At 39.5% G+C, this 13532-nt stretch overlaps 1 protein-coding gene across 4 annotated transcripts in view; it reads right to left on the minus strand.

The window, feature by feature from the left end:
• Positions 1 to 4226: 4226 nt before the first annotated feature.
• Positions 4227 to 13532, minus strand: part of LOC148367289 (C-myc promoter-binding protein-like) — a 54279-nt gene continuing 44973 nt past the window's right edge. For 3 of the 4 annotated variants that reach the window (XM_088334149.1, XM_088334148.1, XM_088334150.1), the window contains 4 exons: positions 11665 to 11691; positions 9510 to 9672; positions 8035 to 8099; positions 4227 to 5647 (listed from right to left, as the gene is read on the minus strand). In XM_088334149.1, coding sequence (XP_088190275.1) covers positions 5511 to 5647; positions 8035 to 8099; positions 9510 to 9672; positions 11665 to 11691 — 392 coding nt within the window. In that variant the 3' untranslated portion in view covers positions 4227 to 5510. The remainder of the gene's footprint in view (positions 5648 to 8034; positions 8100 to 9509; positions 9673 to 11664; positions 11692 to 13532) is intronic. The other variant, XM_088334151.1, reaches the window with a different exon arrangement.

Raw genomic sequence — 13532 nt, forward strand, 5'->3', positions numbered from 1 at the left:
CGGCAATCTTTCTATTAACAATTCCTTTACTCCTTCTTCATATCCTCCATTTGCATGACGTATCTTCTGCAGTGCATTATATTCCATTCTCCACCCACTGTACCTTTTTATTATTAAACATTGCATCATTCCAAACAAAATCGGCATGAAACAGCCAAAGCATTCAAAGTCATCGAATTCATGGGAACCAAATGTTTTGTAGAAACACAGAAAAAGTAAATAAAAGTATTATGTGGGGGAGATTGATAAGTAAATATTTTTGGGACATTAGGAGTATATTCTCATCTCATTAGCCGTACCGCTTATCCTCATTAGGGTCGCGGGGGGGGGGGGGGGGGGGGGGGGGGCTGGAGCCCATCCCGGCCATCTCCGGGCAGTGGGCAGGGGACACCCTGAACTGGTTGCCAGCCAATCGCAGGGCACACAGGGACAGACAACTCATTCGCTCATTCACACCTAGGGACAATTTGGACCGGCCAATTCACCTGAAATGCATGTTTTTGGAATGTAAGAGGAAACCGGAGTGCCCGGAGGAAACCCACGCAAGCACGGGGAGAACATACAAACTCCGCACAGGAAGTCCGGAGCTGGATTTGAACCCACGACAGGTTCCCATGACATGAACTGTGCCGCACAAGTGCTAACCACTGCGCCGCCATGCTGCCTAGGAGTATATTATCCAACTTTAAAATTCAATGAAAAAAAAAGGGTTTTCAGACAAAATTTAGGATCTGTCTTACTAATGCTTATTTGCATTTTAATTAGCCAACCTCAGAATACTGGATAGCTTGGCCCAGATCCTGTTCATGGTCAATGAGAAAGCTTATTTTGATGTGGCCAACCATTAAAGCCATAGAACAGTCACTTAGCAGTGTGGGATAAGGCTTGGCGGATATGATCGATACTGAGTAAGTACTTGGATCAAATCGATATTATTAACCTAACATAAGGTTTTCCCATTTTACCTTTCGGTATAATAATCTTGTTAGTGGGTCGTAAGACTATACGTACATTATAACTTGTGGTTTTGTTTAGTTTGCACCACTAATTTTCAAACTACAGTACCTTTCAATGCACAATATTTTCCGGACAATAGACCCTTTGCACACGTGACCTTACCAAGTGACAGACACCATGATGGACAGTAGTAACCCAAGATAAACAGTGGGTGAGGCCAGTAAACAGAAAACAACATGAACAGCTATAACATTAAACACCATTGGCAATGACCAGTTAAACAAATATTGTGCAGCTGTCGGATGAGGTGGCTGACCTTGTTGGAAAGCTTAAAAAGTGCTATTTGGAGAACCGGAGGAGGGCATTAACCATGCTAGCTACCGACCAATAAAGTCTTCTTCCTGCCATTCACACATTTAACAGAATTGTCCGGTCTGCTTGACTTCAGTCCACACCATCTGTACCATTATTATGTAAATGGAGTATCACCGATGCTGATCTAAAAGCTTATCAAAGTCTGGATGCAAACCAGTTATTTGTAGCCGTTATTGTGCTTTATTTTGCTGACAAGTGCATCCTCGACGTGCAATCGTTACTAAAATGACTGTCTAAATTATTGACAAATCAAATAGAACAGTTTAGTACGGGGCATTTAAGGAGTTAATACCCCCAAAAAATATCACTTTTGAGCATGTCAAAAATATTTTGGAAAAATGACATTTTCTCTTCAGATTGTTCGTCTCTTATTTTGTATGTTGGTAATTTTGCAGTTCATTTCAGCGTAGTAAGCTCTATGGAAGAGCACATAACATTTTTCAATACATGTGATATTCAGGAGATTACCATTTTGAAAATTTGGTTAATCACAATAAAAGCAGCTAACATGGACTTGCTCCCTCTTATCTTTCAGATCTGATTTCCCCCTATGTCCCGGTCCGAAGCCTACGATCAGAGAGTGCCAGTCTTCTGGTGATCCCAAGAGCAAAGAAGTGTTCTGCTGGTTCGAGAGCGTTCTCCATCCGGGCACCGGTGCTATGGAATGCTCTTCCCCCTGAGATCCAATCTGCAACCTCAGTGGAAATGTTTAAATCCAAGCTTAAAACTCACTTCTACTCTATAGCATATGAATAACCTACTCTTCTCGTCGGCTCCAGAGCAGGGGAACGTATAATAATATTCTGAAAAATAGTCTTTGTAATATAGTGTAATAATCTGTGAAGCCCTTTGAGACTCTTCGTGATTTAAGGCTATACAAATAAAAATGACTTGACTAATTTACACAGTAAGAAATGGCAACGGTAAAACACTAATGTTGCTAGTTAGCACAAGCTAACTTATTATATTGAGTGTTTTTGACATGGCTTGTATCTAATTGCTTGGAAATACATCAAACATACCTTGTAAAAAATGTTGACGGCAAATCCTGGAATACTTGAAGGCTGCCAGCATGCCAGTGTTGTGCCGTCGTTAGACTGCAGATAAAGATTGTCGTCTTCTGTCTTCATCAAAATGGACACAATTCCAAAAAGGGCTTAGAAGCTTGCCCACCACACAGGAATAAATCAGCATGGTTAAAAAGTTTTGCTTATTCTTCTGTCGGGGTTATTTGTTTCAACTCAACTGGTTGTTCGACTGTCGTTCGCTCAAGTGCTTCTTGCTGTCCGTCATGGATCCTATTGTGCCAGAGAAGGCAACGTGATGTCACGTGCAAAGGGTCAATAAAGTGCACCTGATTATAGGATGCACATTCAGAAATACCCTCATGTGATTTTTTTCAGACAGTGCTTTTCAAAATAATAGCAGTGCAATGTGACTAACCAGACCATCTCAGGTTTTGATATTTCTTTTAATTGTTACATGCCAAATAAGTTACCAGTAGGTTCAGTAGTCTCAGAAAACAAAGACCAGCATTCATAACAGGCACGCTCTGAAGGCTTTGTAATTGGGCAAATAGTTAAAAGGGGTGTGTTTAACAAATAGCAGTGTCTGCTGTTGACTGTACGAACTATTTTGTATTTCCCCATAAATGTAAGATTAAGCAATCCTAATATATTTGGTTGCATGACCACTGTTTTTTCATAAGTGCTTTACATCTGTGTGGCAGGTAGTCTACCAACTTGCAACACCTATCAATTCTTATTTCACTCCATGATTACTTAACAACATTCCACAATCCATTTACAATTCTTGGTTTCGCTTCACAGACAGCAGTTTTGTATCACCCACAAGTTCTCGATTGGATTGAGATCTGGGGACTGGGCTGGCCACTCCATAACACTAATTTTGTTGATGTGTTTGGGGTCATTTTCTTGTTGAAACACTAATTTCAAGGGCATGTCCTCTTCAGCATAAGGCAACACAACCTCTTTGACATACACAAACCGATCCATGATCCCTGGTATGCGATAAATGGGCCCAACACCAGAGTAGGCGAAACCTGCCCAGACCATGATACTTCCACCACCATGTTTCACCGTCTTCAATGTGTACTGAGGTTTGAATTCAGAGTTTGGGGGTCGTCTCAGACAGGTCTGTGGCCCCTGGACAATTTTACTTTCATCGGTCCAAAATATGTTCCTCCGTTTTTCTTAAGGCCAGTTTATGTGTTCTTTGGCGAATTGTAACCTCTTCTGTACATACCTTTTCTTTTACTGGGGGTACTTTGCGTGGGATTCTTAAAAATATTTTTGCTTCACACAGACATCTTCTGTCACATTCTGGTTATTGTCCGGCCCATTTGAATCGTTGTCCTCGGTTTTCTTCCATACATCTAATTCTTTTTCCAACTCATTTTAAGGGATTGGATATTATTATAGCTGAACAGCCAACATTTTTTGCACCTTTGAATAGGTTCTTTCCATTAAACTTTTTAATCAGGGAACTCCGTCCATTAGAGTAGTGTCTTGAATGACCCATTTTCCTCAAATGCATGTTTAACTCGTGCTGGCCTATCATGTTTGAGTAGGCGCCACCCGATTCACACCTGTTTTATTTCTTCTCCAAAATTGATGAAGTCAGAGATTGGTGGCCACAGTACTATTTTTTTAACACACCCCATATAACTACTTGCCCAATTGAGCAGCCTCCGGAGCGTTCCTTTTATGAATGTCGTGTCTTGTTGTCTGAGAATAAACTGCACCTACTGGTAACTTGTCTGGTATGTAATAATAATACTAAAAACCAGGGATATTCTGATTAGTCACATTGCACTGCTATAATTTTAAACCGCACTGTACCTAGAATTGTGCTTACAAATCACGTAGTTCCCCTTATACAAGTTTTGCTTGTTTTTATTGGTGGCTTGTTGACTTCACTTGTTGACCTGAAGTGAATGCAAACATACTCAACAGTAAACAGTTTACAAAACAATGTCTCCCTTTTTTTGTTGTTGAAAAAAAATAAAATCGTTCACATCATGACTTGGTCATGTCACTCATTAAAAAAAGAGCAGTAAATAAATTCTTCTTTGAATGCTCATTATGAGACGTGGATGGAATTTTTGAGTTGGGGTATAGGCCCTCACTTAAAACCAATCACAAGAAGGAGTTATGTCCTTTTTTTCTAAATTCCTTTCTACTTTGCGATATAGTGCCTAATGTCAGGTTGGGAAAACAGATCCCTTAAGCCTTACATAGGGCTGATCCTAAAATAAAAACAAAAAACAATACAACTATCTCCAAAAATACAACTATTTATGTCGGTGTACCACCATCTCCTCTTCTTAATATTTGTTAAAAGCTTCATCACATATGCTATACAAAGTTAATGCCGACTAGCATTTCAAAAAGCAAACTTTGATATACAATGGAATACTAAAACCATCTCTGGTATAAACATAATTACATTGGAGGCGAAAAGGTTTGAAGAAAAAAAGGTTCAAACATTTGATATTAAAATCCTTACCGTTTACAGATCCTCTCATCTCTTTAATCCATGACTGATTTGCGAGAGTTCCTTCATCAGTACCAGTTGTCAAACAAAAAGTAAACAAAAAAAATAGCATATTGTGCTTTCCCCCTTGCCTTGGTTGTTTTCCTCTCGATAATTGCTTGAAATGTGACTTTAGGTCAGACCTGAACACTCTGGTCCTCGAGGGCTGCATGTTTCTCTTCCTTAATTCAAGAGGATACAAGTTATCAGCTTGCTAGCAAGCTGGTTGGGGCTTGTTAACAATCCTGGTGATTGGAATAACCCGTATTGGAGCAGAAAAAACTAAAAAATCATGTAAAACATGCAGCCCTCGACCAGATCTGCTTTAGGTGATCAGTTCCGAATTAGATTTGAATCAATGGGTTCAGTCAAGTAACAACACAATGGGATTTAAACAATCGCTTGAGGACCAACCACAGGGCGGACAACGGATAACACTGAAATAAAAACATCTCATTTTGTACAATTAAAATGAACATAAAATACTGTTTCTACAAGTTTCGCACACCACGTTAGCATGAAAAATACTTGTGGTGTGCCGTAACAGTCTTGGAGTGGAGACGATCCCCTTTCAATGTAGGCAACTACCTGCCCGACTTTCCTGAGTTGACCCTGACACGATTTTAGAGGTAGGGCTCTCCGAAGGTCCGGCGGCACTCCATGACACCCGTGCTGGGGGGCCGGTCACAGTTGCGCGTCAACTTCACCAGGCCAGATGACAGACGATCGTACGCTAGCTTGTATTCTCGGTCGAAGGCGTCTGCAGAGAGAACGGTTCATTTCATATCAATTCACACCCACATTAGCAGCTTTTTGGGGGACATTTTCTTTCAGACACAAACTTTTTGTTGTTGCTGCTAAATGTTATGGCACCAACTTTTCACTATGGGTATGATGCCCTATTTCTTATACACTATTACTAGACCATAGCCCAATCTCTAACCACTATCTTGTAAATATTTTTGCCTATTTACTCTGAAAAGTTGCCATCAAAGACATCTTTGACAATGGTAATATAGTTTGAGTAGTTTACCTCCCAGTCACCTGTTCCCTTGCCAAAAAGAGTGGAGTGTATTCTTTATGAAGGATCAATGGAATAAAATAAAAATAATTGAATGGATAAGAATTTGAATTTTCCTTATTGTCATCGATTAACAACATCGTGAACATAGATTAAAAAGGAGATACGACTCGGCACCTTGGAAAAAACAAGTCATGTCATGTTTATTTGTATAGCCCTTTATCACAAGGAGTCTCAATGGGCTGCACAGACCACAGATTATTATTACACCATCCCCTGATCTAAAACATACATGAGGGCAAGGTAAAATTCAAAAACCTCAACATGAGGAGAATGAAGAAACCTTGAGAAAGGACTGCACATGCGGTCATCCCTCTTCCAGGATGATCGGGCTGCAAAGGATGTTGCATCAACAAACAATAAAATTAAAATAATTGGATCCAAAATAAATATATGTGTCATTAATTAATCACTTGTATTTGAAGATTTTCAAAAAACATATTTCTATATTTATTTGAAATTAATTATTTATTTGTATACTTCAACAATCGATTAGTTAATTAGCTGGGATGGTCTCCAGCACCCCCGCAAGCGGTGCAGATAATGATATTTGACCCTGGTCTGTCCTTTTAAACACACATGAAGAAAATTACTACAATCGCTTTCTTCCATCTTCGCAAGATTGCTAAAGTTCGTCCTATGCTGTCTCAGTCGGATGCGGAGATTATAATTCACGCGTTTGTTACCTCCCGTCTCGATTACTGTAGTGCACTACTCTCCGGTCTCCTTCAGCTGGTACAAAATGCTGCAGCGAGGCTTTTAACTAGGACAAGAAAGTCCGTTCACATTACGCCGATTTTGGCTAACCTGCAGTGGTTCCCTGTTAGCCTAAGATGTGATTTCAAGGTCCTCTTGCTATTATACAAAACATACATGGACTTGCTCCCTCATATCTTTCAGATTTAAACTCCCCCTATGTTCCGGTCCGAAGCCTTCGTTCTGAAAGCGCTGGTCTACTGGTGATCCCAAGAGCCAAGAAGTGTTCCGCAGGTTCGAGAGCGTTCTTCATCCGGGCACCGGTGCTGTGGAATGCTCTTCTCCCTGAGATCCGATCTGCAACCTCAGTGGAAATGTTTAAATCTAAGCTTAAAACACACTTCTACTCTATAGCATATGAATAACCTATATTTTTTGTTGACAATATCTGGTCATCCTGAAAGGGGGGATTACCACATGTGCGTCCCCTTCTCAAGGTTTCTTCATTTTCCTCATGTTGAGGTTTTTGAGTTTTTCCTTGCCCTCATGTTGGTTTCAGGTGATGATGATCTGCATTTATATAGCGCTTTTCAAGTCAATGACTTCCCAGAGCGCCTTACAATGTGCTCCACATTTCCCAATAGCGGCCTTGTATTGCAGCCATGTAAGACGCTAACCTGCTTATTGGGGGTATAAGGGGTTCAGTGTCTTACTTCGACATGTAACACGGACGAGCCGGGATTCGAACTGGGATCCCTTGATCCCAAGACGAGCGCTCTACCTCCTGAGCTACTGCCACCTCAGATCAGGGGATGGTGTAATAATAGTCTGAAATAATAGTCTGTGCAAAAACCTGTGCAGCCCTTTGAGACTCTTTGTGATTAAGGTCTATAAAATAAAAATGACTTGACTTGACTTGACTTAAAGGGCAACGTTCAATAAAAAACAATATTTGGTTGAATGTTTGTTTCAAAACAAGGCCATAAAAGTGAAGTGTGTTTGGGGGGTTACAATTAAAAATGTTCTGGTTTTTGTTTTTCTCCCTGTTGCAAAGAAAAAAATAGACTTCATCCATGTTCTTAACTGTTGCATTTTAAAATATTCTTTCACACAAAAGTATATTCTGCTGTTTTCTATTGGGGAGATTGTTACAAGCATTTTTTGGATGGAGAATCCAAGGTATGTTGTTAAAATTTAGAAAAATATTTTGTCTTTCTTTGGAAATATCTCATGTTACACTGAGGGCACTTGCTACTTACAGTCCAGTGGGGCTTACGGTTGTACAAAATGTTTTCCTTTATTGAAGTATTGTGTGCAGTTTTTTCATCGGGTGGGCCTTATATTCTCTTTTTTTCACGGAAAACACGCACCTATGTCAATGTTGTCTTTTCCCAGAGCCACCAGCGACAGGAAGAGGAGGTCTCTATACAAGCTCCTACAAAAGACAATGTTCCATTTTATGACAAAGGATTATGGCATCAACATTGAGTGTGTTCCTGAAGACATAAAAAAAATGTGCATTAATTAACATGTACTCATCTTTGACTTGTTTATTATTTTTCTCTGTTGAAATATTTAACTCATTCAGTGCCATAGACATGAAAATACTTTGGCATGTCATCCTCCCTTAGGGCCACTAATGTGAAGACATTTTTGTTCATCAATATTGCCCCCTCCCTTTTTTAAATTATCCAATTCCTCCAAAAGATCTTACTTTTAGAAGTAGAGTCTGTAAATGCTAACGTGAACTCTCTTTTTTAAGAAGTTGAAGTCACTAAAGTGGTATAAAAGCTCCACAGTGGCAAAACCAAAAGGGTGGATGAGATTCGCCCAGAGTTCATAATCTCATTAAATGTCATAACGAATAAATACGTTTTCAGAAGTATTGTTCCTTAGTGCTAAAAGGTAAAAATACAATTTTCTTGTTGTATTTGAAGAAATATTATAAAGTGTTTGGCACTGATCATCAGTAAGTATCAAGCCTCTGGGAAGGATGTCATTTTGATAAATCACCATGAGATGGCAGGAGTGGCTTTCATCAGATCATTGTCCATACGTCGATGAAGCCCAATTTCCTAGTGTTGCTTTCTTTTTCTGGCAAATGAGTGTGTGTAAGCGGCTTCATAGGGTGAGTAGGCGTAGTTAAGCAGTGTGATGAGAGTCGCGTAATATGGACCAATAGTAATAGGCAGTTAACACCTTAATACAACTTCTTATTTTAAAAAAAGATGACAGTGCTCTCGTGATTGTCTGGTCTGATAGGGATGATGTTTCGTGCAGGTCCGCAGGAAGACAGTTGCTATGGTGGCCAAAATCATGAAATCACTTCACCAAAAATATCGGGCACTGAAAAGTTCATGCATCGTTCATGATCACCCTTTTTAAGGAGGACCGGAGGATGTGTTCCAACTATAGATGAATCACACGCCTCAACCTCCATGGTAATGTCTATTCAGTGGTAATGAAGAGTATGATCCCCGAATAACAATTATAATATATGTGTTTTTTGATTTTTGGTTTGGCGGGAGGGGATGGGGGGGGGGGGGGGGGGGTCAGTTCTTCTTTTAAAATGTTTTTTTCAATCACTTTTAAGTTTTATTTCATTGTGGGGAAAAAGTGCTTCGATTTTGATTTGGTTTGGCAGTTTAGAAACATGGCCTTACAAAACCTGAATGTCAGCAATATTCTCATCTTAATCTGACTATCCCCTGCATGTTTACCAATTGTAATTTTAGCCATATCATCAAGAGAGCATTAAGGGGGCACCTGCGTGTACACAATGCGCGATCATAAATAGTGGGCAGCGTTTAACTATTTTCTAAATATTTAGCATGATGCAGTCTACCTTTGCCTTTTGAGTCCGATCATCTGATGCTGTAGCTCCAGCAGGTGAGCCATTGGTCGTCCGACATCGTTCCTTTGGATGCTCTTCACCACGCTGTGGAGCAACTCCTCAGTGAACGCTCTTTCCTCTTTTGGGACTGTTCGCGTCACAGAATATCCGACGTCTAGAAAACCATACGCGAGGGAATCTCAGCAAATGGTTTCAAAATGACAAGTTTATGCCAGCACTGTTGGTTTAGCAGACTTACTTACATGACACATGAAAGGTATACCCATATTCTAAAACATGCAGAATGTAAGAAAATTGTTCATAGTTTTGGCATAAAATCTTTATATATTATTTCATCGATATATTCCATTTTTTTTCTGAGATAATGCATTTTGAATACAGACGGTCTTGTCTTGACTTCCCGATCTGTGACGTTATCAGGGTACTAGCACCCTCACAAGCCAGTCAGCATTTGGTCAACATGTTGATTAGTCAAAGAGGTTTCAAGCCAAGTTTTGGTAGTTTTTGTGGAAAAAGCCTAAAATTTGTGTTGCAGGTGGATGCAATAATGATACAACAAGAGGCGAGCGACAAAAAAAAATCGTCTACAGCAACAAACAAACCCAGACAGGAATAAATAGCAGGCCAGCCGGTTGCTAACGGGGGTTAACTGGAGCTATCGAGTAAGGCAGCTGCAGCCTCCGCGGAGAAACTATAGGCTGGACGATCAAAAATACACAGTAAGCAGTCAGGCTAACCGGGAACAAAAACAAAAAACGGCTACGGCAACAAACACATCCAAGCCGGAAATACAGCAATTGACCATGGCAGGCTAACCGGTTGCTCATAGGGGCCAACTGAAACCCTCAATGAAAGGCGGCGGCAGCTTCTGTGGAACAACTATAGGCTGGCCGATTAAAAACACACAGTGAGCTGCCAGGCTAACATGGAGCAAACACCAAAAAACGGCCATGGCAACAAATGTGAACCCAGTCAGGAATAAAACAATGGACCACGGCAGACTAGCCGGTTGCTAGCTGGGGTTAACTGGAATGATCAATGAAAGGCAGCTGCAGCCTCTGCTGAAAAACGCTAGGCTGGACGATAAAAAACACGCAGCTAATGGGGCCAAACAAAACTAGAAGCCTCCAGCAATGGGAATCTAGGCAGACAATAATATTATTTTTTTACTTTGTTTCTCATCCTTTTTTCTTTCTCTTATCTATTTCATGCTTTTTGTTTCTTTTTTCCTAGCTTTTTATACATTTTCTGTTCTTTTATTGTGTTTTTTTTAGTTCTCTAGTTCCTTTTTTATTTTATTTATTTATTTATTTTATTTGTTTGTTTTTCATTGCTGTTTTTGTTGTTGTTGCCTTTTCCCCTTTTAAGCCATTTTGTGCATGTTACATAATAATTGGTAACATATGGAATAAACCAACAAAAAAAAATCTGAAGAGCCATTCAGGAGCCGAAAGAGTCGGTGGGCTGTTTTAAGGCAGCCAAGCCAATAGCCGCGTCTTAAAAAAGACCGAATTTTTATCACTACAACAAAGAGATATGCTGGGAGGGGCTGCTTTGCGGGGACCGACGCACACACCGTGTGCTGTAGGAGGAAGGAGAGTCCACACTAGTGTTCACTGACATACACAAGATGAACGAGAGAGCTTATGCGCTGGCCAGACTGGTGTCAGTACTAAATCTACTTTTGTTTTGGAGAGGCATAGTGTGTATATGCGAGGGCACTGCTCACCCAAGCCCCCCTGGTATCGCAACCGGAAGGAACATTACACGTTATGTGTGTAGTTGAAAAATAAATAGTCTTTTTAAATACCTTCAAGGAATTCGTGCTGCTAGCATATCCGTTGAACTAATGAAAATCATGTTATATCTTTTGATGTTAGGTAAAAAAAAAAAATATCAACCTGTTTTAGTATAGCAGTCATGTCTCTCTAAATCCTAAGGTGCATGTGAGTGTACACTAACAAAAACAACACCGACCAATTTAACAAACCCCATTCACTGTCTTTTAAGCCACATATTGCACATAAGGAATACTACAACACACAAAACCTATGAAAATTAAAAGGTGACCCTTCACAGACACAGATGCAAGGGAAAAACAAGCCAAATCATAGACAAATGCCTGTAGGCAGAGGACAGAACTCACTTTCTAACAACAGAGTACAATTAAGCCCTGGAAGGAAGAAAGAAAGCAGACAGAGCTTGTTAGTGGAGCCAGCCGTCCCCCTGCGCCATCAACACATCAGGTATGAAATAAAAAATTACAACAATGGCAATGTATTTACGACTCACGGTAATAAATGTGTCAGACGTTGAAATAGTAAATTAGCCATTACTGAAACACCACTTGTCATCTTCTGTGTTTGTTTGTTTTCATCAGGTTTTTAGTTGTCATGTGTTTCATTGTCTTGTTTAGCCTATTCTTGTCCACATGGACGTGTTTTGCTCCTTCATGTAAGCAAAGCAGCTTCCTCAGCCTCTAATCCATTATGTCTCTTATTGTCCCATTAGTGTGCATTTAGTTCTTCTGTGTTCTTACTGTGATTTTTTTGCATCCATTTACCTCTACGTCAACTTTGAGTTAACCCAATTCAAGTTTAGCCAGTTTGTTTTGTATTTCCCGGCCCACTACGTCACCCTCTCAGGGTACTTGTAGCAACAAAAAAATTAAACAACTGCCGATTTGGTGCTGCGGACAATTTTTGACCCATAAGCAAAAATATTTCAAAAGTTTTTTGAGAGAGCCACGTCAACATTAAACATAACCGAAGAATGTTACCTATATATATACTGAACTAAACCCAGGCCTATCTCAGTGTTGCTTCGGCTTCGCATGTACCAAAATTGGAATCTGTTCACCCAATCTTTGACCACCACAAAGAAATGCCAGATTTACTAAAGAAAAAAGCCATATTTGGATCGCTCGAGACCATTTCTCTTTTCTTTCCTCCAAATTACACCCTTCAATGTTCCCAATTCAAATTAGAAACATTCTGAAATTTCTTTGGTGAAATATTTGTTTATTGGCTTTTGTTTGAACAAATTTAATTGTGTTTTACATCAGCAAATGTGTTGGCTTGCCTTGTTTTTGGATTAAAAATTATTTGTCAAAATTAATGAAATGCGAAATTGACAATACTTATCAATTAAAACAATGCTCAGGGGTTTTCACCTCAAAACGTATTAAATTTCGTAGTGAAAAACGAATTTTTGTAGTGGAACTCTGGTGTCCACTGTTGGGTAATCTGAATAACTACGATTCATGTCTAGTCCGAAAAATAAAGTGCTTCAGTTTTTGCTTTCATAACTGCGAAAGATCTCGTCTAAATGGCCATTAAAATGTTTCGCCAAAGTGTAGGGGAGAATAGCAACATAGTTTAACTTGGTGCCTCTTTTGGATACTTCACGGAGTTACCTTCGTTGAATCTTTTTTGAAACCAAATGAGAACAGGGTTCCGAAATAATGTTGTGTGTGACAGACTTTGCAAAATATACCCAATCAAACAGAGCCGATGATGAAAATGGTAGCGAAACAGGCGACAGGGGGGAAAAAGGCGGCGTTCAACACAAAAATTAGTTAGATTATATTAAATACATAAAGCATAATTTGTGAAAAAAAAACATTGGCTCATATTTTGAGTTACCATAAAAACATTTCAAAGTATACATTGTGTCACCCACAAACGTAGGCATTTGTGACGCTACAATAAGTTCCTTGTCTTTTGTAAATTATTTTGCCATTAATTATACAATGATACAATGTTGAAGCACGTTTTGTCAATACATCATATATCATAAATGTAACCACTACTGTTTGCTAAGGCGCTCTAAATACTTCACCTAAGGTCACCTAAGATTTGCGACAAGATTTAAGTTTTCTTTCTGGGAAAACCATTAAATTAGTGGGTTTGTCTTGATTGTCATTGTGGAGTAACGTAAAACTCTTCTTCTATCAATCTATAATGGATGCCTGACCCTTCATGATAAAACTGAATAGTTTTCTGAATGATGCTG

This window comes from Urocampus carinirostris, chromosome 4 (assembly GCF_059441175.1).
Source record: "Urocampus carinirostris isolate Australia breed hairy pipefish chromosome 4, RoL_Ucar_1.0, whole genome shotgun sequence".
NCBI lineage: Eukaryota > Metazoa > Chordata > Actinopteri > Syngnathiformes > Syngnathidae > Urocampus > Urocampus carinirostris.